General features: G+C 33.6%; 1 protein-coding gene across 3 annotated transcripts in view; it reads right to left on the bottom strand.

Moving 5' to 3' along the window:
* Positions 1-22,946, bottom strand: part of LOC136982857 (uncharacterized) — a 30,683-nt gene extending 7,737 nt beyond the window's left edge. The window contains exons 1-4 of one of the 3 annotated variants that reach the window (XM_067279399.1): positions 22,839-22,946; positions 10,644-10,836; positions 2,203-3,383; positions 672-739 (exon numbers count right to left, since the gene is read on the bottom strand). In XM_067279399.1, the coding sequence (XP_067135500.1) occupies positions 672-739; positions 2,203-3,383; positions 10,644-10,816 (1,422 nt within the window). In that variant the 5' untranslated portion in view covers positions 10,817-10,836; positions 22,839-22,946. Of the gene's footprint in view, positions 1-671; positions 740-2,202; positions 3,384-10,643; positions 10,837-22,772 lie in introns of all 3 variants that reach the window. The other 2 variants (XM_067279398.1, XM_067279400.1) reach the window with 2 other exon arrangements.
* Between the last annotated feature and the right edge of the window lie 3,087 nt (positions 22,947-26,033).

The raw sequence follows: 26,033 nt of genomic DNA, 5'->3' as shown, positions 1-26,033 counted from the left end.
AATTTGTTGTAGGTGTCTATGAACAGTCCCATGGGATGAATTTAAACGTTCCACAATTTCATCAACTGTTAAAGATGGTTCTGCTTCAACTAGTGCAGAGAGAGCATCGTCATCAAAGTCAACGGGTCTTCCAGTACAAGCCTTATCCTCCACACTAAAATCATTGTTTCTAAATCTTTCAAACCACTTCTGCACAGTTCTTGCACTAATTACAATTTGATTATGTACAGTATTTCTTTTCTTTGGCTGCATTTGTAGCATTCTCACCACTTAAAAATAAAAAGTATAAAACATGTCTTTTGTATTCTTCCGTTACTTCCATTTTAACGAAAATAAACAACTGAAATGTTCACAATTCTGAACAGTATTATATGAATGAGATCCAATTTAACACTTCAGTGTAAAAATTATCACATTAGACTGACATTTTTAACAGCAAAACAAGATTTTTCTCAAGGTCATAAAAATGCGCATGGACTTATGGACTGACCTGATAGTAAATGTTGAAAATTTTCAATTATCCAAGGTCTTCAATCTCATCTATTAAATGTTACCAAACATTCTCAATTACAAATCAGTTTATTAAAAAGTGTTATTTTTGAATCTTGGTTAAGTGAAAATCATTTATATGTAATTTTTAATATATAAACAAAACTCTGTATATTAATTACCTGCAATCTGAAAGCCAACTTTTCATCTTCTTCCATTTGCCTTACTTGTTCCACAGGATCAGGAGAATCTATAATTATTAAACTTAACTTAATAACTAACAGAATGTTAGCATAGTATAAAACTTTGATATACCATTTATTATATACTCGGGTTGCACTGCATAGTGTTAAAATCAATATTGTGGCAATATTTTTATTAAAGTGGTGATGAAAATATAATACTGACAATAAAAACCTTAGTCTGCTTATTTCAACATTCAAAGTGAAATTGAACCTTAAAGAACACTTCAGTTAAAGAAAAACATTTTGCTATGACAGATCCTGTAAAATATTGTTTAAGCACTGTGATTAAATGCATTATTTGGAATTATTCATTAAAAAATGATTCCTATTTCTTAGTGACAGCTTAACATGTTACTTTTGCTTTCCAAACTCCAAACTGATAAGCCTACCTGCATTTGCATTAATAAGTAAGTAAAACTGATAGTGATATATAATTTAAAACTGGTAAGTAGTTGACAATTTTTTAAAATTTTTCTGAGTGACCCCTGTAAACTGTATACATAATGTGCAAATATACTATGAGCAATTTTTATTACATACAATACAACTGGTTTTATGCAAATAAAATAAATAACTGCCTCTTATTGATAAAATTTGATTTTTTTTCTCTCTAAGAAGTGTTCTTAAAGAAAACAGTCATAATTTTGATACTGATGGATAGGAATTTATTGATAACATTATAATATAGAAATATATATAAAATTTTTTTAAATCAGTGTTTCATTATAAAAGTGGTGTCTACCATTATCAATTAGTTAGATAGAGAATTTTTTGATATCCAAATTCTTTTCATAAATTTTATTATTTATGATATTTACAGAAATAGTATAGCAACAATTAAATTACAGTGGTACCTTGACTTACGAGTTTAATTCATTTTGTGACGGAACTCATAACTCAAATTACTTGTGTGTCAAATTTTCCCCATCGAGAAGAATTGAAATGCCATTAATCTGTTCCAGACCCCAAAACACTGCAATTTTTTTGTTACATGTTTTTAAATAAGAAAAATGTACTTATAAATCCCAAACAGTGTATAAAAATACAATAGAATGAACTGCAATAAACTGGTTTTGTAGATGTTGCAGCATTTGCTGCATAGATAAATAAAGAAAATTCAATAAAAGGGAGATGGCACATAACATAGAAGTGAACTAATCCTTACTCCACTCAATCATGTGATTTTCTATAAGCTAGTCTGTCAGACATTGGAAGAGTAACAAAATTGATGAAATTACAGCAGTTTTCCATCTTCTCTTTCTTAATCTATGATTCTCTGAACTAACTAGCAGTAGATATCTGAAGCTGGCTTGTAACCTTAATTTTAGCTCTGAATTCAAAACAAAACAAAAAAAAAAAAAAAAAAAATCAGCTGAGAGACTGCTTGTATCTCAAAAAAACTCGTAAATCAAAGTACCACTGTACTAATATTCAGATAAAATTGAAAGATATTTTTTAAATTACTCACCACTATTTCTCCAATTCTGATTAGATGGAGAATAATGCATTTCACTTATGATACTCATATCACTACAGCTATCATCTAAATAACATTCTGATACAGAACTCCATTCATTCTGTGTTTTCTTCCTTGAATTTACTTTAGATATTCTTTTAGCATCTGAAACATCAGATACATCACATTTTGCATCAACAAATTCAATCTCACTATCACTATCCTCAACTGGATATTTCACAATGTTTCCTCTTCGTGGCTGAATTCTTCGGAATTTTCTATTTGAGGTAGATATTAATAAATTTTTATAATTATCATTAATACTTTTATTTTTGGATGAGTTATGTTTACGTTCATATTTATTACTTTTACATGAAGATGCTATCGCATCACTATCACTATCTTTTAATTGTTTATTACATGTTTTAGAAATGCCATGAGTGCTTTTACATTTATTAAATTTTGAAGATTTTAATTTATTTTTTAAAGTTCTGCTACTAGTTGATGGTTCTGAAATGTCTTGGATTTGTTTTGAATGAGAAGGCAATTCAATCAAATCAAAATTATTATGAGAAAGATGGTTGGAATTTCTTTCTTTCACAGGTTTATCATTTAGTCTATTTGGGCTAGAATCAGAGTCAAAATAACTTAAATATCTTTTCTTCTCATTAGCACTTTTACATTTTCTCCTTCCTTTTTTATCTTTCAATTTTAGATTCAATTTAGCTCTACTCAGATGTTTCTCTCTTTTTTCAGCTTCATATAAATCATCTTCAGTACTAAGATCACTATCACCATACACATCTAATGTATTTCTTTTTTGAGGATAAACAGTTTTGTGTGAAGGAATGTCATAAGAGTCAAGGTCTCTTGTGATTTTATTGTTAAACTGCTTTGATGAGGAATCAATTGAATGATTTTCATTAGGCGGGATTAAAATCTTTCCATTTATTTGTTCTTGCTTGAGATCATTCATAATTATTTCTGTTATAGGACAAGATATAAAATTCGACTTAATACTATTATATTCTGGACAAACATTTTCCCGATTCTGAATATCAGAATGGCACTCTTCACTAATACAATGATTGGATGATGTAGTCATTGTTGAAAACGCTTTTTCTAGACAAGTCCGTTTCAATCCCTTATTTACAGCTATTTGTTGGCATTTATTGTTATGCAATAAGAGTGGACTGAAAAAAAATTAATAGTAATCAAGATTATTATAGATTCAAGTTTATAATAAGATACTATAATTATTTTATATAAACAAAAAACAAATATTTATGAAATATGAAATTTACACATAATATACTCAAAACAGGCTTGGCCAACCTGTATCCCACCAACAATTCTTGTTCACATAATATCTGATTAAATATCCAGATGCTTAATGCTTGTTTACATGATTAAAATAGATACATAATACTGTATAAATTATGATACAATAAACAATCTAGGTAGTAAACACAAGATAACCACTATATGAAGCTTTATAGTATTTACATCCAGAGAAATGTTATTTGTAATGATCCACTTTTCCCACATACAATCTTAGAGTTGCCAATGTAATGAATTTCTGATAGGCAACAGTATATAAAGAGTATGTGACATATCCAGTGATGCCAGTGATGTTAACAGATTTTCAGGTAAATCTAATAAGACTGAAATGATGATCAAAGGTGAAGTTAGTAAGATATTTGGATTTATAAATTTAAACTTATACTTAAAAGCAGCACCAAAAATACGATAGGAAGAACACAGCAATTCACAAAAAAGCAAAATTTTGTTGACAAGTCTTATATGAAAAGAACTATTTGTACAACACTGCAAGAAAAGTGTTTTTGTGTGTATTTAGTTGTAAAATTTTTTTTAAAATTTAAATATACATTTTTTAAATTGTCTTTTAATTGTATATCCAGTGATACTGTTATATTCAGTAATCACAATTTTATACTAGATGTTTATACATAAAATGATATCAGATTTGGTATTTGAAATTATAATCGACATCCTTCATGAATAAGTTTAAGCTTTGATTCTAAGAGTTTGAACTTTAATTAGTGAGCACTTTTGAGCCAGTACCATTTAACCCTTTTTGTAGTGTGAGAGGGGATAGCTGAATAACAGAGTTTATTAGCTTAATGGTGATCTAAAGGCCAATGGGATCAAATGAGATCGAGAGACCTCAATGTTCTGTTGACAACACTCCATTCTGTTAGTGTTCATAGTGCAAGTCACCTTCCACTAAGAAATACTAACTTGCACCGAACCTCACAATCTAATGGAAAGTTCCATTCATGATTCAACTTCTTGACATTCTTTTGTTAGTCAAGGACAATATAATTGTAAAATGGTTTTGTAATTGATGTAAGTGCTTGATTGTCCCTTCTTATACAAATGTAAATGGAGAATATTCAAGTCACAGATGATAAACTGTACAATAAATGCTGTAAAAAAATCATCTGATTTTATATGAATTTGAATTAAAAGGTATAAAAAAATTACAAGGTTTCATATGAAGAAAAATTGCAATTGATGTAATTTCCTGGAGTAATAAGTAAGAATTAAGTATATAACATAATTCCAACAAATACTTTCATTATATCAAATTTATTTATGATAGATATTACAGATATTGTTCTTAATTTAAAAAAAATATATATTTATATCAGTGTAATCAAGTATTGAATCAGACTACAACAGATTCTTAACTGTTAAATACACTGTAAACTGTTGAACTGTAACAGAACATTGTTCAATGACCTTCAGTGCATTATAAATTGTCAGGTTAAGTTGCAGTTTTTTTGCAGTTGCAGTTTTTTTCACACAAAGTATCGATTGCTGCCAACATTCCACTTTACACATGCACCATGATGAATTTAAGAATTTCCTTGACGAATACCAAATGAAACACCTGGGACCGTATTCTGGTCACCATCTCTGGTCTCTCGTCTCTCACAAGCTGGTCACTGATTGGCTAATCATTTGGATTAGCCAATCAGTGACTGGCTTGTGAGAGACGAGAGACCAGAGACAATGACCAGAATATGGCCCCAGATGAATTGACTCTTCAAAAGAACTACACCAGTAAATTGTACAATAAAACCATCAATACAATCAGAACTAGCTCAGAAGGAAAAAATTTATGGTTATCCATTGACAAAACCAGAGATGACACTTGGTAAGATTGTTGTTAATATAACAGTTGGCCAGTTTGACAGTTCCCTTAAAAGTGCAGAAGCAGCAACTAAAAATACTTATTTCCTCCAATACAATAAATATGTTCCTAGAAGCAATCAATCATTCATTCAACCATTGTGAAATGCATAAATTATGCACTACAGATTTTGGGGTCAAATGGAATACATTACAATAGAAAGCTTCTTTTCGTGTCCAATGTTGCTGGGTAAATGCTCAAAGCAGTCAATGTGCTGAAAGTGTTTTAAACCAAAATGATCCATTTAACTTGCTTAGAACATACCTTTAACTTAGCAGAATTTGTGATATTGTTTGCATGACATTTCTTGGTGCCAATAAAATGATTAGCAATTGCAAAAGTCTTCTTAATACTCCAAAAGACCACAGGAATTTTTAAGGGTGCTTCCAAATGTTCCTATTCCACCAGAGCATGTACAGTACCAATACAATCTGGGATACATGGTTATCTTCTGTATCTATGTTGAAAATATTCATAATGCACATCAAGTTGTCAAAACTTTTTATTCTAAAGCTCTGGAGTGCCTGAGAGTAACAGCATTAAGCAATAATTTGATGCCTGTATTAAAACCAATTTGTTTCATTAAAGACATGATTATCAAGTTTTATCTCAATGAATCAATCAATGTAGTCAATTTGGCAATCAATAAAATCAAGTCTACATGGACATGTATGAGCCATTTTAATGGAGGAATTAAAATGTGTTAGACAGGAATTCAAGATGGAAAGCTATTTGTAGCATAAATGATATGATTTTGGTGAAGCAATATCCAGTGAAACTTTTAATTAAGTCTAAAGGAAATAGCATTTCTTGTGTATATTCCAATTACTTCACAAGATGTAAAGAAAGACATGACATAGACTGAACCAACTGTCCTTCAAATATATTGTAATGTTTAGATTTTCCTACAATAAATAATGCAAATAACATACATATTACATAAATGTTATGTAACTAGCTTTTAGAGACTATTTAAGTGCATAATTTGATTATTTTTGTGTCGTATATGTGTGCATAAAATGGCAGTTTTAACTACATAAAAATCTAGACCTTATTCATGAAGTCTCATAGTTAACCATAAAAGCTAAAAAGCTATATACTAATAGGGTGTTTCCCATGCCAAATATTGTATTCTAGATTGAAAAAAACACTGAGACCGGTGTTTTCATATGGGAGTCTCTACTAACTACCACCTTGGAGGCATGCAACTCTCCCACACTCGACCTACCCAGTGTATGGGTCACGCTGTACAAGCGATTAAACAATAATAAACATCTTACAGCAAACATGTAGTGTGAGCCTGGATCCATGCATGCACTGCTTCGCCTATCACGGAGTTTGCAGTTCATTCAAGTTCAAACACTTTTGAAGGTTTGATGCGTGTTCCTAATGGTTTGGAAAGAACTGGAATGCTTAATAATTTGAAATTCAAATTATTAAGCGTTCTGTTCTTTGTCAGATTATTTTCCATTCAATTTTTTCAATAAGTTTCGTTTTCGCCTGACGGCGACGTCCATAAGTGCGTTGAAAGTGCTTGCAGTAAATGGACATACTAAGTATAACACCAATCTCAGTTTTTTTCTTCAATTTAGAAAGCCATATACTAATTTACGAGAAACCTTATTTTGCTTGTTTCACTTCAAATAAAACAATTCCTGGAAAGGAATTGTTTTATTTGAATATTTGAACCTATGCAAATTAATTGTATAAAAATTCTTTTGTAAAATGACAAGGTCAGTAAAAGAATTTCAGAAATTTGTAACAACTAGTTCCAGCAATTTGTTGTAGGAAGTAAAGAAAGTTCCAATTTACTGTTAAGCTGAACTGAGCCTCAAATATGCATTAACTTAATGAATATTTGAGGCTCAGTCTGACCATTAACATTTGGTAGATATGGCAATGGAAACAATGTACTGTACATGAAGACTTACTATTCTGTCAATCATTATATATCTTTTCAGAAAGTAAATGATAAAATAAACTTTATAAGAAAGAAGATCTAGAATGGAATAACTGCATTGATGTAAATAACTTATTGAAATTATGATGAAAAAGAATACCAGATTTGTAGCCAGAATTAAATCTACTAATTTGAGAGACCGGACTTCATGAAAAATTTTTCGAAAGAGAAAAAAAACCAAAAAGGATAGGATTATATCTTTTCCCTCAAACTTGTTCTCTAGTCTAAAGATGACACATTTTCTGAATGTGTCACTTTTGACTGTATCAGGAACCTAACAAAATAAATCGCTATTGTAGAACTTAACATTTCCAAAGAAAGACATGAGAAAAAGGGGTGGAATCCCAAATAAAGAAAGAAAATCAGTGACATAAAAGCAGTTTGCAGTCTTCCAGAGCTCTTCACTCATCTTCCCCCCCTCCATTTGATCGAATATACCACCTATCCTGCTGATCACCACCTAGATTGACCACCTTGGACCAGTTGTCAGACTATCTGAACTTTCATCCAACCAACCCATCATCCAGTGATCCACAATGATCTAACCGACGTCCAAGATACCTGACATTCTACGAACCAGACATCCTCTGAACTGCCTATTCACTGGGTATCTATGACTTCAACCACTCTCCAACAAGCAAGGAACCAATCTCCTCGACTACTTAAATATTCAAGATATTTATCAGAACACGACTGATTGTAAACTTTCTCTCTCGCGGTTAGGGACAAACTACAATAGTCCTAATATCTCTATATTTGAAAATCCTAACTTACCTCCTATAGCTGTAATATGTATAATCCTATGTAAATAAAATGGGTATTTGTTTGCATTAGATCTGTAGTTGAGTGGACTTCTTTCAGGTATGATGTCTCTTGGACTTCCTCCATCCTGAATCCGATGGCCTACAAATGTGACCACTTGTGCACGAACAATAATTAGCAACCATAGTGGTTTCTGTGTGTATCCATAAGACAGTGGTATCAGAAATCTTGATGTGGCACCAATGAAGTTGTGCCAACCCTTCAGTGAAATGGTGAAGAAGCATAGGGGCACTTGCACACTGTCACACTAATAATAAATACATTTTATTCAGTGTGTCATTCACCAAGAGAAACTTGCAGCTAGGAACATTTATACCCAATCTAAATATAGTTTTAGTTAGCACTTTAACATGGTTTGTGTCAAAGAATAGTTGTCATTTACTTCCTTTCATCCAGTTTCTTGATTTAACTGTTTAACCTTTCCTGATAGTGGATTTTTTTCGTCAGGACAAAGAGTTTTCTTTTATCAACTCTAGCAAATATCAGATTTGTGTCTTTAAGCCAGTTTTTGATTGGTGTGGTGGTGTTTGTACAAGGCACAAGTAGTGTGTGGAACAGAGTTGTAATAAATAACATTTTTCAACTGTCACAATCAGCTAAAACATTATCCAATTTCTTTAGTTCACTTTCTATTTCTAAGCCAGCTGGAACTTCTTAGAAAAGCACTACCCTTCCTGAGCAATAAAAATGTTTCAGCTCTGGCCCCTCCAAGACTTTGTATTTGCTAAAATCCATGAAGGCAAGAAGTTTTGACAATGGTACTCCCACAAGAAGTGTTACTCCCTATATACCTTCTGAAAAAAAATCTACAAGTCATGATAATTAGTAAACAATAACTCCCATGTACTCTACATTATTAAAAGACAACACCAAATCTCATTTAAGGAATTTAAAAACTATCTTTCAAAATATTTTCAGGAAGCATTCATTCCATCTTTAGCAATCATGGTTTTTCAAGCATCAAATTTTCGATTAGTAACATAATTTTATTTTGTCATGCATAAAAAAATGATAAAAATAAAAAAAATAATAATGTTGCTGATATTTCTGATCCAGATCAACAAAAAACCTCAAATGACAACGATACTTTGTAAAAAGAAAACTCTCTCGTGTAACTGAAATTAATATTAATGTGTAATAAAGTACTTTTGATCATGATTGTTAGTTAATTATTGATTGCTTTGATAAACATATTTCTCTTACTAACAAAAACAAATAGTGTACTTTTGCTAACTTTTGGAATCTCATCCTATGTTTTGCATTAGTTCTTTGTTTTGTATAGCATTGATTTGCATAACATGGTACTTGGATACCTGTACATCTTTTCTTAAAAATTATAAGGAGGTATATATATGTATGTATGTAGTAATAGATCAATTTTAATTAGATTTTATTTTTTAAGCAAACAATTATGAAAAACTACATTCTTGAAAAATTATCTATTAAGAAAATCACAGCAAGCATGTTAATAGGTAATGTAGTTATTTTTTAAATATATATAATAGTAAATAGCCAATTCAACAGTAAAGCAATAATGGTGAAGTATTGTGAAACCATTGGCTCAATTTCTATTATAAAGTTTAAGTTTTTTTAAATAAAATTTATAATTTCCTAAAATTCTTATTTTTAAACCTCAAATTACAGATTAATTCAATGTATATGTTATGGACAAAGTGATTAATTTTGTTGGTCATTATTCATAATGACCAACAAAATTGGGCATTGTAATAAATTTAAATAACTTATCAAATTGACCGGTCATTATGAATATTGCTATCACCTAGTCAGGCAAAGTGATGATAATACACTGAGGAGTGTTCATCCAACGTATGCTAGCCAATCAGAACTTACATCTGAGTTGCGCATGCATATTGCATTTAGTATCGAATTTTAAATTTATGTGACCAGTAGTTAATCTTTCTTCTTTGACAAAAGTAACGATCATGGAGGAGTCATTAACTGATATGAATAATCACTTCAACAACCAATTAAACGAGTTAATAGCAGAAGAAGATGAGAACAATTAAATTTTTACAAAATCAGCATATTTGTCAATGATACAAAAAGTGAGAGAGTCAAAAATGAAAGTTACATCTAAGCTATCAGAATATCAATTAATAGTACTTTGAAATAATTCACAAAAAATAGATATTTCTAAATGAAATAAGTGGAGTTTTTTTAATCAAATTTAAAATTTGGTACTAAACACGATATGCACACGCAACTCAGAGTGCCAATTGGCTAGCGTATGTCGGATAATCACTCCTCAACTTATTATCCCTTTGCCTGACTAGGTGATAGCAGTATTGATAGCAGTCAATTTGATAAATTAATCAATATTTATCAGACTGTGTGCCCTTTTTGTCATGTGCCCGATTAATCACTTTGTACATAACATCTATATCACTTAATGAAATATTTAAATTTTATTAAATAGAAACATTAGATCACCTTGGAGTGTTTGGAATTACTTCTGCAGATATATCCTCAATTTCCATTTCCTCTAATGAAGATATACTTGCATTATTTGCAACAGCTGTTTTAAACACTGGTACTGAAATAGAAGAGGAATGATTTGGAGTTCCATCCAAAATCACACAATCACTGCTGCTCGTATTCTGCATTGTTTATCATAGTGTGTTGTCTTCAAGAAAATATAACAAACATTTATTAGAATATTTTATTAAACTATTGTTTTTAAAATTTAGAAATATCATATTATAGTGAAAAAATTATACATTCATCTATTTATAAGTATCACATATTCAAATTGTCTTTTTTATACAGAAATTAAATTTTTAAATTATAGTTATAATTAATTATTATTAAAAAAAGATAAATTATTTAAATTGATCAGAAAATAATTACAATAAATTTGCTTAAATTTTCTAAAACATATTATTGATGTAATTAAATATACAGTGGAACCTCGTTTAACAAGCATAATTTGTTCCAGAACCTTACCCGTAATGCGAAACATTCGTTAAGCGAAACAATTTTTTCCATAGAAATTAATGTAAAATATGATAATGCGTTCCATGCCAAAACAAATACTCAATACCATATTTACTTGTGTATAACACGAGGTTTTTATTCGTGTTTCACTACTTCAAAAACCTTTGTGTGTGAGTGAAAGAAGGATCCATTGCGTTTTTGCAATAATTTTTATATAGTTCATGTTGCCATTATAGCAGAGTGCTATCGAGGTCAATGTGAATGTTTCTTTTAAAGAGATGGTCCAAAAATAGCTGGTCACTTAGCAATGATTATAAATGTAGTCATTTCATATTTGTTAAATTGGTATTTTTAATGAATATTTGTACATTCTGAATCATTAAAAATAAACTTTTTCCTGTCATGTCCATTCTGAGCTCGTGATAACTCAACAAGAGCGATTCACGGGACATTCAATAAGTCTCTTTAGTGAATGGCAATTAACGAACCTTAGACAAATCGCTATTCTGTGCTCCATGTTAAGTGGTCTTGCTATGGGTAGTTGGTCAAGATGCACCTGGTTCCATGCTATTGATAGCTGTTATGCTTTAACCATTCACAGTTTAGTTAAACATTGTATTTTTGCCACATGACCGCAACCCGTCATTTTCCAAATGAAGCACGTTTTTAGTATTCTTTAGCCTAATTTTTTGTTAAAATGTCATCAAAGAAGGGATAATGCAGCCAGCAAACAACTTGTCAGTTCTAGATATTAGTTAAAACACTTCGGTTCTAGCCAGGGTCAGATTTAGGCATTTCAAGGCCCTCGAAACTGTGTGAGGCCCCTTACCAACCCTTACAATTTTAGAAGTCGATCATACAAAAAAGATAATTAACATAAACATATTAATTTTAATCATAAATGCTTTATTGTTAAAAAGTATTTGCAAAATATTGGAAAATAAGACAATTTAAAAAGGAAAACACTAAAAATTTCATTTTCATCACTTTTCAATGGCAAAAAAGCTACTAAAAGTTAAAAAAAAGCTACCTATAAAAATCAAATAAACTTTATATTAAAAAGAAGAAATCACTAGAAATATAATATAAACAATATTGGTTATTAATATAATTAAATACTACACAAAATGAAAAATAAAGTACAGTATATTTTGTTGGTTTGTAAAAAACAAATTATTACAAAATTTGACTTCAATTTTCTTTTTTGTAGAAATTTTTGAGCTCCCTTGAAACTTGAGGCCCTAAGCTACAACTTACATAGCTTACTTGTAAATTCGGGTCTGGCTCAAGCTTTTCTCATAATTCATTGCATAAATGTAATAGTAACAGCTTAAAAAGACGACAAAGTTCTTTAACGTGTGTATTATTCAGCCGAAAAGCATTATCTCAAAAATGAAAAACCAAGATTCATGACGTCCAATGCTAATTTTCTCTATCTCCAATTGCTCATGAAGTAATATCATCCTTACACCTAAAGTTGCCATGTTCTTTTTACTTTCGTTAGAAAGTAAAAAGAATAGCATTTTCACAGTTGATTAAATGCCAATCACATGGTTCTGATAGAAACTGGTTTTTATCCTATTCGTTAGCTTAACAATACTACTCAGAATAGGTTCCCAGGTTTAGAGAGAGAGAGTTAACAGGAGGAGAATGTTCAGACATGAATGTGAAATCTAATGTTGCCTTCAAATGGAAAATCTTTCTGAGATCATGCTCTGTCTGTGGAGTCTTCTACCAGTTGGTCAGACACTACTTCGTCCATTCTCACAAGAAGGTAGCCTGTAGGCCCAAACCCTACACCTGTTTGAAATGTGGGCATGTCTTCAATTACTACTAGAATCGCGAGCAGCGTGGTCAGACGTGTTTTCTTGAGCTCCAATTTTTGCGAAGTTTTTCCTTGGCTAACTTTGTAAGTGCGTGATATTATACATCGCTGGATTTGTCTTTAGACGTTCTCTCAATTGGTGCTACTCTTTTCCAGATTGAACGTTTTGTTGGAGAGATAGGAGCCCCGGAAATTCAAGTTTTTCTGTGTCCGCCATCGAATTGTTTTCCACAGGTTGGTGGATTGGTATATATTGCTCGATTCATGATTTTCCACGCTTTCTAACGGTATGATTGGTTCGCTTTTCCGTTTTCTTGTTTACTTTTTATAACAGCTTTTGTTTTCACTTTTCGGGCCTAATCGCAAGCCTCTCGGGCCGCTGATGTGTTTTCATATTTTATTGACATCTTCTATGGTAAATGCGCTACTTGACCTGTAATTCTCAGGTTCCTAGCTTCTTCTGTTCGAGTTTTATTAGCACTTTAAAATTTACCGTTAACAAAGAAACACAGGTCATTGACCTGACCACGTGTCATGACCGTTATACACCTAATCGACCCTAATTCGGCCTCTTCACTGTCGGTTTTTTGGGTCCTAGTTGGGTCGTTTATTGCGTCTTATATATCATTCGATTCAGTCTTTCTCGTACTTTCTAACGGTGTCATTGGTTCTTTTTTCTGATTTACCAGTTTTCTTTTACAACAGTCTTTCCTATCTGCTTTACGGGCCTAGCTGCGGGCTTTCCATGTCACTGGTGCTTCTGATACTCTACTGGCATTTACTAAGCTTTGTTCTCTCCACGATTTGCAAATTTCAGGCGCCTAGCTCCTTCCATTGACATCTTATTACCGCAGTTATATCTGCATTCACCTAACTGACCCTAATTCGTCTGATTGTTTTGCTGGTTTTCCAGGTCGTGGTTGGTACGTTTCTCTGGCTTTATATATCATTTGGATTCACTTTTTTTTTGTACTTGTGAATGTCTACGCGAGGGTCTCGTAAACCTGGGATCAAGCAGTCAGTATGCAAGGGCTGCAGTCATCACCAGAGCCTGACTTCCTACAGCAATGAAGTCCTGAAAAAACTGAAAGAGTACATTAATGACAACAAGGGCTCTAATATTGAAAATAAGCGCAATGTGGATTTTATAATGAGATGTTTTGACAGAGTTGTTAATTATCTCATTGAGAACTCCTCTGGAAAACTTCTTGTATAGTTGAATGAAAAGGTAGACGCTCTTATTGAAAAGAATGTGACTAAAGATGTTCTATCCTCACAAGAAGCTGTTTTAAAAAAGCTGACTGCCCTTGAGCAGAAGGCTTTGCCTCCCAAACCAACTGCACTTTTGTACAGTACCATCGCTAAATCTGGCACTGCAGGAAGTGAGGCATGTAACATCAAAACCCCACAAGCACCAAGAGATGTTTTGCTGATTTACGGTAAGGAGGAAAATCAGACAAGCGAATCTGTGCGCAAAATTATACAAAATAAGGTTATACCCTCGAAATTACATTTAAGGATTGACAAAATCAGAAGAATTAATGGTGGTGGATTGGCAGTTGAATTGGAGGGCCACGAGGACTCTGCCATTCTTGAGCAATGCATTAAAGAGGAGGTCCCTGAACTAATAACAAAGAAACCAATAAAGAGATGGCCACATCTGGTTGTCTACTCTGTCAACAGTGACATACCCAAAGATGATTTAAATACCTTAATTTATAAACAAAATAGCAGCCTCTCCAAGCATTTCTCCGAGGAAGAATTTCTCCAACAATTTAAGATTAAGTTTAACATGGGGAAACGGGAAAGTCCATACAGAAACTGGGTGGTGGAAGTTTCTCCTGAAATGAGGAAACACTTACTTCAGCTAACAAAACTCAACATCAAATGGTCCCGCTCCCGTGTTGCCGACTTTTGTCCTATATTGCAGTGCTTCAGATGCTGCCAATATAACCATTCCACTAAAAACTGCCCACAAAAAGATCCTACTTGCAGTCATTGTGCTGGAGAGCACTTATACAGGGACTGTCCCAATTTGGAAAAGACACCTTGTTGCAGCAACTGTAAACAAGATAAAAATAACAACAACAATAATCACAATGCTTGGGATGGCGATTGTCGTATCAACTTAAAAATCAAAAACAACTTAATCCTTCGCACTGATTATGGATTTTAGTGACCATAACTACATTAGTTTATTGCAGATAAACCTAGGAAGGAGTATTGCCGCCACTTCTCAGTAACAAGATTCTAAATTATGATCTGATCTTGGCACAAGAGCTGTACTGCAAGAACTATTCTCCAGCATGCCTACCCACATTCTGCCTAGCCCTGAGGACAACAGACGCCTTTCCATGGGCAACTACTCTTGTGCCTAATACCAGTCTCTCAATTCTACACCACAAGACCTTTACCAGTCAATACATCATTACAACTGAGCTGATCATCAACAACTCCAGGATTATTATCTGCAATATTTACTTCTCCAATGATGCTAACTCTGTGGACTTCATTAATAATCTCCAAAATATTATTGATCAGTTTAGAGACATCCCCTTGATTATTGCTAGTGACTTTAACACCCACTCTCCCACTTAGGGTGGGGAGAGGATAGACGAGCGTGGTGACCTCTTTGAAAATTTCTGTTCTACCAACGATTTCCTCATTCTTAATAACCCGCTATCCCCACTGACTTTTTCATCACACAGGGGTGATAGTTGGATCGACATCACTGCCTGCAGCAGTGGGCTATTTCCCAGGATGCAAGATTGGAGGGTCCTCGAAGAGGACAGCCTCACCGAGCACTCTTTTATTGAGTTTAAGATACTTACTAACAACAACGGTTCCCATCCTATTGTTAACCCACGGCTGTCTTACTGCTGTTCTGGTGCTAATTGGGATGGAACGCATGACTTTCTGGTAGCTCATCTTGTGGACTTCTCTTCGGATGACAACACTAGACTCCAAATTAATAAAAACATTGACATAATCAATGAAGCCTGCGACAGGTTTATCCCTAAGAGGACAATTAAGAAAAGAAGGGTCCCACAGTGGACGCCTGAACTTAGCCAATCAAGAGAAACTAACAAGCGACTTAGAAAAAGGTATCAGAGGTGTAGAGACGACTCTACCAGGCACACTTACAGGACTGCATTCCTTGACAACCAGATGTATTACAAACAGGCTATCAGAACTGCAAAAACTGAGAGTTGGAAAAGGTTTTGCATACAGACGTCAAACAACTCCTGGGGATACATCTCCAAGATGTGCACGAATAAATTAAGGCATACTAAAATTCTAACTGCTTGCAACACTGAGAGTACTATACCTAGTGACTTTCTCCATACTCTGAATGTACAAATAAACGCTTACTGTCCCAATGACAATCATATGGACGACACTGCCTGGCAGAAACAACTGCGCCTTGAGGCCAACGTTCCATCCAGATCCAACCCTATGCCTCCCTTTACTTTTGAAGAAATTGAAGATGTCTTCTCTAACCTGTCTAGGGGCAAGGCCCCTGGGCTAGATCAGATCACCAGCGAAATTGCTAAGCATATTTGCAACATAATCCCTCAACAACTGTATAACCTGTAAAATGCCTGTTTACACTATGGGATTTTCCCTGAGAGTTGGAAACTAGCCAGCATAGTTCCAGTCCCTGAGGCTGGTTCCTCTTCTGAGACCAGACCCATTTCTGTACTGCCGGTCCTTGGAAAAGTATTGGAATGCCTCATTTTTGGTAGGCTTTGCTGGTACGTTGAGCACTACAATCTCCTGAACAATGCACAATATGGTTTCAGGCCGCAACGGTCTGCAGAGGATGCCATCAGGATGGTCGTTGATACAGTTGACAAACTACTTGATGATCACAAATATGTCCTGGGGATAAGTGTCAACATTTCTAAGTCCTTCGATACAGCTTGGTGGCCATTTGTCATTCACCAATTAAGAGCTACCGACTGTCCTGCTAATATATTCCACCTACTTCAGGACTACCTCCATGACAGAAAGCTGTACTTCATTGGGGACAACACTCAGTTCAAAAGTGCATTATGAGAGGGTGCCCACAAGGTTCTGCCTATGGGCCACTCTTATGGAATATCACTTTCAACTCTTTTCTTAGGGAAAGTTTTGGCCAGGATAAATTATACGCCTATGCGGATGACGTCATACTCATGGGTGGGCGTTCTTGTGCAGATCTGGAACACAGGGCCAATTTAATGCTTGGAAAGGTCTATAACTGGGGCATGCAACACAAGTTGCTCTTTAACCCTGTGAAAACTAAGGGTATTGTCTACAACAGATCGGGCAAGCCCGATCTCTATCGCCGCCCCCACATTAAAATGAACGGTAAAACCATCAAGATTGAAAGAGTGATTAAATTTGTTTTCTGGCCAGAACTGGTACTACACTGGCCAAAACTGGTACATCTACCCTATTTATATGTCAGCAGTAATTTTGTTATAGTATCTAGTTCTTCATAATTCAAATGCAATTGTACTATTTGAAATATTAAAATTATAAATTATCTATATGGCAAATTTTGTTCCAAAAGTAAATGAACTAAAAAATTCACTAACACACTTCTTAATAAATATCTTTATAATAATGAATGAAACAAATTTTATGATAAATTTTTTTCACCTTTCCACAAGTAAAGCCTAGACTCCACATTACCTGAAAACAGAAACTCAGAAACAGAACTGAAACTGTTTTCGTTTTACCACGATGCTACTAGCATCGAAATGAACGTTACATGGAAATGCGCCATCTGTTGATCAGTTCTGTAATTGTTGTAGAGTCAAACATGGATGACGCTACAGATTTCGCCATGCTTTCTCTGCATTTATCAACAACGAAATTGTTAATAATCATTGAATTATTTACATTTTTTGTTGTACAGACATCTGTATTTTCTAACTTCTTCGATGATTTAAATCCAAATCTATTTGTTTCTTCGTCCTTTTTGTTACACTTTCCGCCATTACGACAACAAACTACATGTGACTACGCGTCACAAATCCTTGCGTTTTTATTGGTTGCAGTACGACAGAAGCGTGGAAAGAAAACGGAAAAGTTAAATAATTTTTAACTCTGCTTTCAGTCTTGTTTCTGCCCAACTGAACCTTCCAAAACTGAGTTTCATCAGTTTGGCTTTCAGTTTTACGATACGTCGCAGATTCCAGTAATGTGGAGTCCAGGCTTAACAATCATGTTGGAAAAATTGTTGCTGAAATCTAGAAACATATTTTAAACACACACATATAGCTCAACTCTGTTATAATGCAATTCAAAGTGCGAGTTGCAAGTTTCACAATCCAAAATATATATTTAATCAAAACATAAAATATAGATATCTTCTATTTTCAAAAATATGTAGAAATTTAGATTTTACATTTCTATGTGTAATTCTTACATTTTTTCCAACTTGATGATATTAACCATTCATCCGTTGCCGACCCTTGGTCACCATATGGATAACGTTTCTCCAATGTTATCTGTCCCTGACAGCTTCCTCAGCTGCCACATTGTCATGTCGCAATCAGCCTTAATTGTGTCCAGCCAGTGAGTTCTTTGTCATTCGCTTCACCAAGAGCTGATATTTCCCAGCATAATATCTTTTCCCAGTCCATTTGCATGCATAATGTGCCCAAAGTATGAAAGTTTTTACTTGGTGATCTTGGCCTCTAATGTCATTTCTGGTTTGACACAATCCAGAATAGTGTGGTTTTGTGATCTTTGCTATGTAGAGGATGTGGAACATTTTTCTCCAGCACCATAGCTCAAAGGCATCTATTTTTCTTCTATCAGTTTTTTAACAGTCCAGCTCTCACATCCATACAACATTATGGGGAAAACAATTGATTTATGATTCTTTATTTGGTTTCAGTGCTCTTCCAGCACCTCTCCATTCCTACCATAGCTGACCAACCTAGCATTATCCTTCTCTTTATATTTTATTTTTAGGACTAATATGATATTTTTTTTTTCAAAGCTACTGTTCCTAACACCAACTTTGCTTACTGCAAAACAATATTCCATGACACAACAATTCCAACATCAATCCAGGATTTGTATTCATTGTTCTTTCTTTGTAGAAAGAAAGATAATATTTCATGGCTAATGTCTTGCCTCACTTCCAACTCTTAGAATTGATAGTTGATGGAGGAAAGAAGAGCTGAATGTTGATTATGATACTTTATCATTTTACAATAATTCTAATATTTTGACAATGTGTGGATAACCCATGCAGTGATAATTGGGAGTTCAGTGTATTTACAATAAAGTAGACCTATTTGAGAACATTTAACTCTGATAATAAATTTTATTTTTCTAAACACTGCACATATAACCAATATCAACAAAAAACTACAAGAAAGCAGTTTTCATCGAAGTTAGCTCCACAATGTACGTTAAACACAGATAAAAATGTTTGCTTTCTTGTAGATTCTTGCTGGATCATGGTTGTATATACAGTGTTTATTAACATATACAGTAAGACCCCGCTTAACGCGGGGGATGCGTTCCTAGATGACAAAGCGCTAAACGTAACAGCGTTAAACGGGGTCATCTTAACATGTAAATAAGGGGGATACGTGAAACAGAACAGAAAACAAGAAAATTTATCAGTTTTTTTTTGTTTTATTTTGTAACATTTATTGTTAAATACTTTTTTATTACATTAATTATAGACTTACTTATTGCTAATATCGATATTTATTCATAAAACATTCATGAAAATGAAAAAAAAGAAGTTCAAGTAAAGAAGTTATGTTTGTGATGAGGAAGGTTCTTCCTCATTTGACATCTTTTGTTTCTTTGTGAAGAAGTCATCCAACGTTGTTTGCCTTTTCCTGTTTTGTTCAGCAAGCAGTTGTCGATAGCAAGACATTGCATCCACGACACTTCGTCTATCCTTTGAACTTCTATCAAAATTTAAATCATTTGGTATAAACTGATCCATAATTTCCGTTATAGTGGCTAAACTTTTTTTTAGAAAATCCGTTGAAAGTTTCTTTTGTTCCTCATCTTCAGAAACACTAATTTCGTCATCTTCATGCACCTGTTGTTCTATTAATTCTTTAAGATTGTCATTGAAAAAACTTTCTCCAGTTCTAACTTGCAATAATTCTTCAATATCCTGCACATTTATATTAGCCAACCTTGTTTCATTAGCTAGCTTCACAATTTCGTCGACATCAACAATGGATTCTCTTGTGTCAACATCCTTGCTTAGCTCCTTCCATACATTCTTCCATACTCCTTTCAAACATTTCTCGGTTACCTTATTCCAGGAAAGATTGATGTTGTCTACAACATCCATGATATTATAGATTTTTCCAAAAATCTCTAATGGATTGTTTATCTGCTCCATTTGTTTTATCAATCAGTTGTCGGAATGTCCGCCGCAGATGATAAGCTTTAAAATTTGATATTACGCCTTGATCCATTGGTTGGATTAACGAAGTTGTATTTGGCAGCAGGAAAATCACTTCTACCAGAATGCATGTTGTTAAGTCAGACAAATGCGTTGGATGGCTTGGAGCATTATTGATCAAAAGTAGAGCTTTCAGTTCTAGTTTTTTAAATTTACAGTAGCATTTAACAGATGAAAAAAAATGTTCGGTAAACCAATTCTGGAAAGTTTTCACAGTGATCCAAGATCTTTTACTGGACTCCCAAAATACTGGTAAAGATGATTTTGAAATTCCCCTCATTACTCTTGGGGTTTTGGAATGATAAACAAGCAGTGGTTTTAATTTAAAGTCTCCATTAGCGTTACTACCCAGTAGAAGTGTTAAACGGTCTTTTGTAGCTTTAAATCCTGATGCTCGCTTTTCTTCACAGGATAAAAATGTACATTTTGGCATTCTCTTCCAGAAAAGGCCAGTTTCATCAACATTGAAAACTAGTTCAGGAGGATAATTCTCTCGTTCAATGATTGCTCTTAAGGTTGCTGGAAATGCTGCAGCTGCTTTTGTATCTCCACTTGCCGCTTCTCCAGTAACCTGTATGTTATGAAGATTGTTTTAGTTTTTAAATCAATTAAACCACCCATGACTAGCTACGAAATTTTCACTCGTGTCGCCTTTTTCATTCTGAATATGGTTAAAAATTTTTCTCACTTCTTCTATTATAATTGCTTGACTTAATGGCATATTGCATTCAACTTCATTGTCAATCCAGATGGAAAGTTGTTTTTCCATTTCCTCAAACACATTGCTTCTGGTATAGGTAATTTTTGTTGCCAAAGTCGTGGTTGTAGTGCTGATGATACGATTTTTTCTTTATTTTTTAAAATTGTCCATATTGTTTAAGTTGACAAATTTAATGCAGTGCTGATATCAAATTGCCATTCACTTGCATCTAATCGTCTGAGCACCTGCATTTCAGTTTCAGCGAAATGCTTTTTCTTGTTGCTTTACTTTGTTTTTTTTTTTTTGCAATTACCCATTGTAAAAACTAGAAAATGCCATATTTATCACAATAAAATAAAATAATATGTTTATATCTTTATACACACAATAAAGTTGATGACTGATCATAAATCAACTGTAACACAGCAAACATGCGTTCGGGGAATCCCAACGCTGTTTGTGATCTCGGGAAATTCCCATACTACCACGTAATACCAAAACAGCATTAAGCAGGGCAACACTAAGCGGGGTCTTACTGTACTGTGTTTTGAGTAATTGCTTTTATTTTCATTACATTAACAAAATGAAACATTCAAATATAATGCCTACTGAAATATTCCCTATTTTGTTGAGAAAATAAAATAACTAAACAGAATATGCTACAGTATAAAGCTTTATTCATTCACAATTAACTTTACTGGTGTTAAAGTGGCTTCACCCACTACAAAATCTCAATGAACATGCAAATATTCAAAACTCTTCTTTTTGATAATTCAGCACATTCTAACTGATTCAATTCATCGTATAAATGCACTCACTCATCTACCAAGATAGTTAAAAGTTGGAGTCTGCACATTTTTATTGAATCCAATGCCAATTACACCAAAACCATTTCAAATTCTGATTCCAGTCCACATTCCACTACAGATGTACAGAACAATGATGTTCCTGATGGATTCATGCACAGAGATTCATAATACCCTGATAAATTTATTCTTCTTTAAATAAAAAAGACTGATTATCAATGTCAAACATAGCAAAATATACAAAGTAAGATAAAAGAATGTAAAAACAACCACACTGTTCATTCTTCATTCAAATTCATAATTTTCATTCATTCATTCATTCATATATGGCATATATTTAAGTTTTAAAAATAAGAAAGAATATGTTAATTTCCCAGAAAGACAAAAGCATTGTGTCCATCATTTGTTTGTCCAAATGGCATTGTATATTTGTTTAATATAAAAAGAAAAGACTGAAACAGTCAGAAAAAATGATAATATAAATCTAATTCGTATCAAACTATTTACATCTTTTCGAGGATATAAATAAAGAGGTATATGAAGAAAACATTGAATTTTAATCTAACGCATTGAACTAATCATATTGAGAAATTGATTAAGTTTCGAGGGAAAAATCATCGATTTCAATAAATTCAGCTTATGTTCTTATGTATATATAAATCATTTTCGAATAATAAATAAGATTTTAAAAAAACAAATCTTACCGGATGATAATTAAAAACATGACGGTTACATTTTAAATTTATTAAAGAAAATTAATTATTATAAATATATAAATATATATATATGTATATATCTATATATGATTATAAACCATTTATTTTTGTAAATGAAAAATATATGTATAAATTACCTCAGCATAAAAAGAAAAGAATAAAATAAAAGTTAGCAACTTAAATTCTTAACTCTCACAGCTTACAATTTTCCATTTCGACATTTCGCCCTCTACTCTTTTTCTTTTGTTTTCTTTCTAACCGTTACAGAATTTTTTTTCTTACGTAATATATTTTAAAAATTATGTATTAATGCGAGTCGATTACAAAAATTATTGATAAAAAATATAATTAAATTTAAAATCATAACTTAAAATTTTTTTTACTTAATATTATAAATAAACATAATTGTATAATTTAAAAACGTAATTGTTATTCAATGGAAATGGACTGTACTTTTTTAAGAATCCTTTTTTGGATTATTTTCGGTAAAAGACAAGTTTATTTTGAAATGACTAATATTTTATGATTAATAATTTATTTGATTACTTCTTCTCAGTTAACTTTATATAACTGCGGCTGGATGGCCGAGCGGTCAAGGTTAGCAGCCTGCCTCCCTGGGGGACCCGGGATCGAATCCGGACGGGTCGAGAAATCCCCAGAAATTTTTCGGGGGTGGTCCGTCCGGATATGTCGGTCCCCGTCCCTCACCACCCGGCCGCCTCATTGTGGGCCTGGCCGAACCCGTAATGGGCTTGCTATAAGAGACCCTCTTAGTGCCCACAGGGTAAAAAGAGTTTTTAAAAAACTTATATAATTTTATTAAATGTTTATAAAAAACTTCTATAAAGTTATATAAGGGGCCATCTATTAATTACGTGTGCAGTTTTTGAGTCACTTTTTGACACCCTCCTTGCATATAATCCCCTCTTTAATTACGTGTATGGTATGAACTGTTGTTTATGGACCACCGCGAAATTGAAGAAATACTAGAAAATATTCGATGATCTTTTCAAATTGATAATTTATTTACACGACTAGTAAATAGGCTTATATGAACAAATTAGTATGCCACTAATATATTACAAAAGCCCCTGTAGACATTACCTCGATTCCCTCTCTCCCCATCGTGTATAATGATATACTTTGAGCAATTCTTCCCCCTTACAATGTACAGTACACATTAGAGATGGGTAGTTCCGGTCGGAACCGTTCCAAAAGAATTGTTAACAGAAGATATCTTGTGATAACCAATTGGAAACAAGCAATAAAATCTAGAGGTAGAACGTTTAAAGTTTAATTAATTAATGGCGGCGCGACGATGGCACTACAGTACGGGAAAATACACGAACCTTCTCTGGAAACTTGTGGATATCTCCAGTAAGAGAAGACGCCTATAAACTCCTTAGGAGAACTTCTGCCGCTCTCTTCTATCCAGACCAATTCTATCTTTCCAATAATTTCATATATTAAGTTTGCTAAAGGCTCTAACGTAAAGCTATATCTTCTCCTTTTCCTGTAACTTTAGGCTTGTCACTTAAATTAATCATTTGAATAGGCACTACACTATTGAAAAAGTCTGCCAATTGGCCCATCTATTAGCCCGAACCGGTAATCACTATGAATATCTAAAACGAATTTTACTATGCATTTGGTATCAGGATTGGTGGTGGTATCTTCTATGGTTGTACCGTAAAATTATGTACAAGAGCCCTTACTCGATTAAATGTTGTACTGTATATTTCACAATAATAATTTCCCATTTAACAGTCAGGTGGCTTAGTGGTTAAGATAGCGGCTGTGAGGAATCCGGCTGCAGCTCTGGGAGACACAAAATTGAATCCAAACGAGTTGAAAAACTCCAGGAATTTTGTTGGAGAGGACGTCCTGAATATGTCAAGTCTTGTTCTTCACTACCCGGCCACCCCATTGTGAGGCTGATCAAAACCATAATGGACTTTTCTTTTAGAAAAGTCTTCTTATTGCCTCCAATGACGAGATAGCAAATAATAATAATAAAATAAAAAATATAAAAAATTTTCATAACAAATCATAGGGATTCCGGTTTGATAATACGGAGATATCTCCCCTATTTTGTGAATGGACTATTTCACTTACAGAAATTAGCATTGCACATCGCGCAGCGATTCTGTTTATTTCCTGCATTTTCTTCATTTTTTGTGAACTAAAATCCACTACATTTCTCATTCCCAAACGTTTCAAATATTAAAATGCCTAAAATTAGTTCATATACCGTTAGTAAATAAAGTCATTTAATGGTATAAGGCCCATCAGTGGCCAAGCGGTCTTCGTACCCTGAACACTGGGAGTTCGATCGTGGGTTTGTGCCTCGCTCGGAAGGGCTGGCCACGTGGAGTTTTCCGGGTTTTCTCCACGTCCAACGCCTAAATAGGAGCCAGTTTCCCTTAAAAGACTTCCCGGAAGGCATCCCCTAGGCCAGGGGTTGCCAACAATTTTTGCTCCCGGGCCGAATTGGAAATAAAAATTTTTTTACGGGCCGAACAAAATATTAAAATTAAATCATGTTAAATACAAATACGCTGACCCGGGCAACAGGTCAGGTTTGTTCGAAACAAGCTCTTGACGCATGCGCAATGTCATTTTACAATGCGAAGAAACGTGCAAGCAAAGAAAAAAAAGTCGACAGGCAGGTGGCGCTGTGCCATAGACTAATTAGCAAAACTGGCAAGTTCTATGGGCGAACTTGTTCTGCGCATTAACGCTTACGCAGATACTTGCTGCTAGCGCCACTCTGTGACCGGCGCGTGAAGACGACTTCAATTTAACATCGTTTATGATGTGAATACGTGTGGTAGAAGTAGAAAATGAATTCAAGATCTTGGAAGACGGCAGGAGTTAATAGGCCATCATCAGGTCAAAAACAAAATGGAACAGATACGTTCCATGTATAGAATGGAAATATTTAAATCAAAATTTAGAACAAAAAAATTTTTAAAAATATCCAAGAGAAACGGAAAAACATATAAAATTAACACGAAATTGAAAATAAAAAATATCATAAATCTTCCAATAATCTAATTCTAGCTTAAATTCTTTTGAGAAAAGCAAAATGCTCACCGCAGCTGCCTTTTTAAATCTAAAAGATTCGAATCCGAAGCGCAAACGGACGACCATCGAACGATGTGCCGAGATGTCTTCTGGGACCGATTCTCCAACTAACATTAAATAAATTCTTACGTCTAGGGTCAATATGAACTAAGACTTATCTGAAAAATCTTCAATCGGGTATACTATAGATTACTCCCTATGGAATTTCGTGTGTTTGGGTATATATCTGAACTCAGGGGACCGAGACAAATTCAACGATACTTTACTTTTAGACCGGAGACGAAAAATAAAAAAGTTATTATACTTTTTTC

Source organism: Centruroides vittatus, unplaced genomic scaffold (assembly GCF_030686945.1).
Source record: "Centruroides vittatus isolate TY-2023 unplaced genomic scaffold, ASM3068694v2 contig_866, whole genome shotgun sequence".
Classification (NCBI taxonomy): Eukaryota; Metazoa; Arthropoda; class Arachnida; order Scorpiones; family Buthidae; genus Centruroides; species Centruroides vittatus.
The sequence above is the reverse complement of the archived record's forward strand: the minus strand, read 5'-3'. Positions and strand labels throughout refer to the sequence as shown.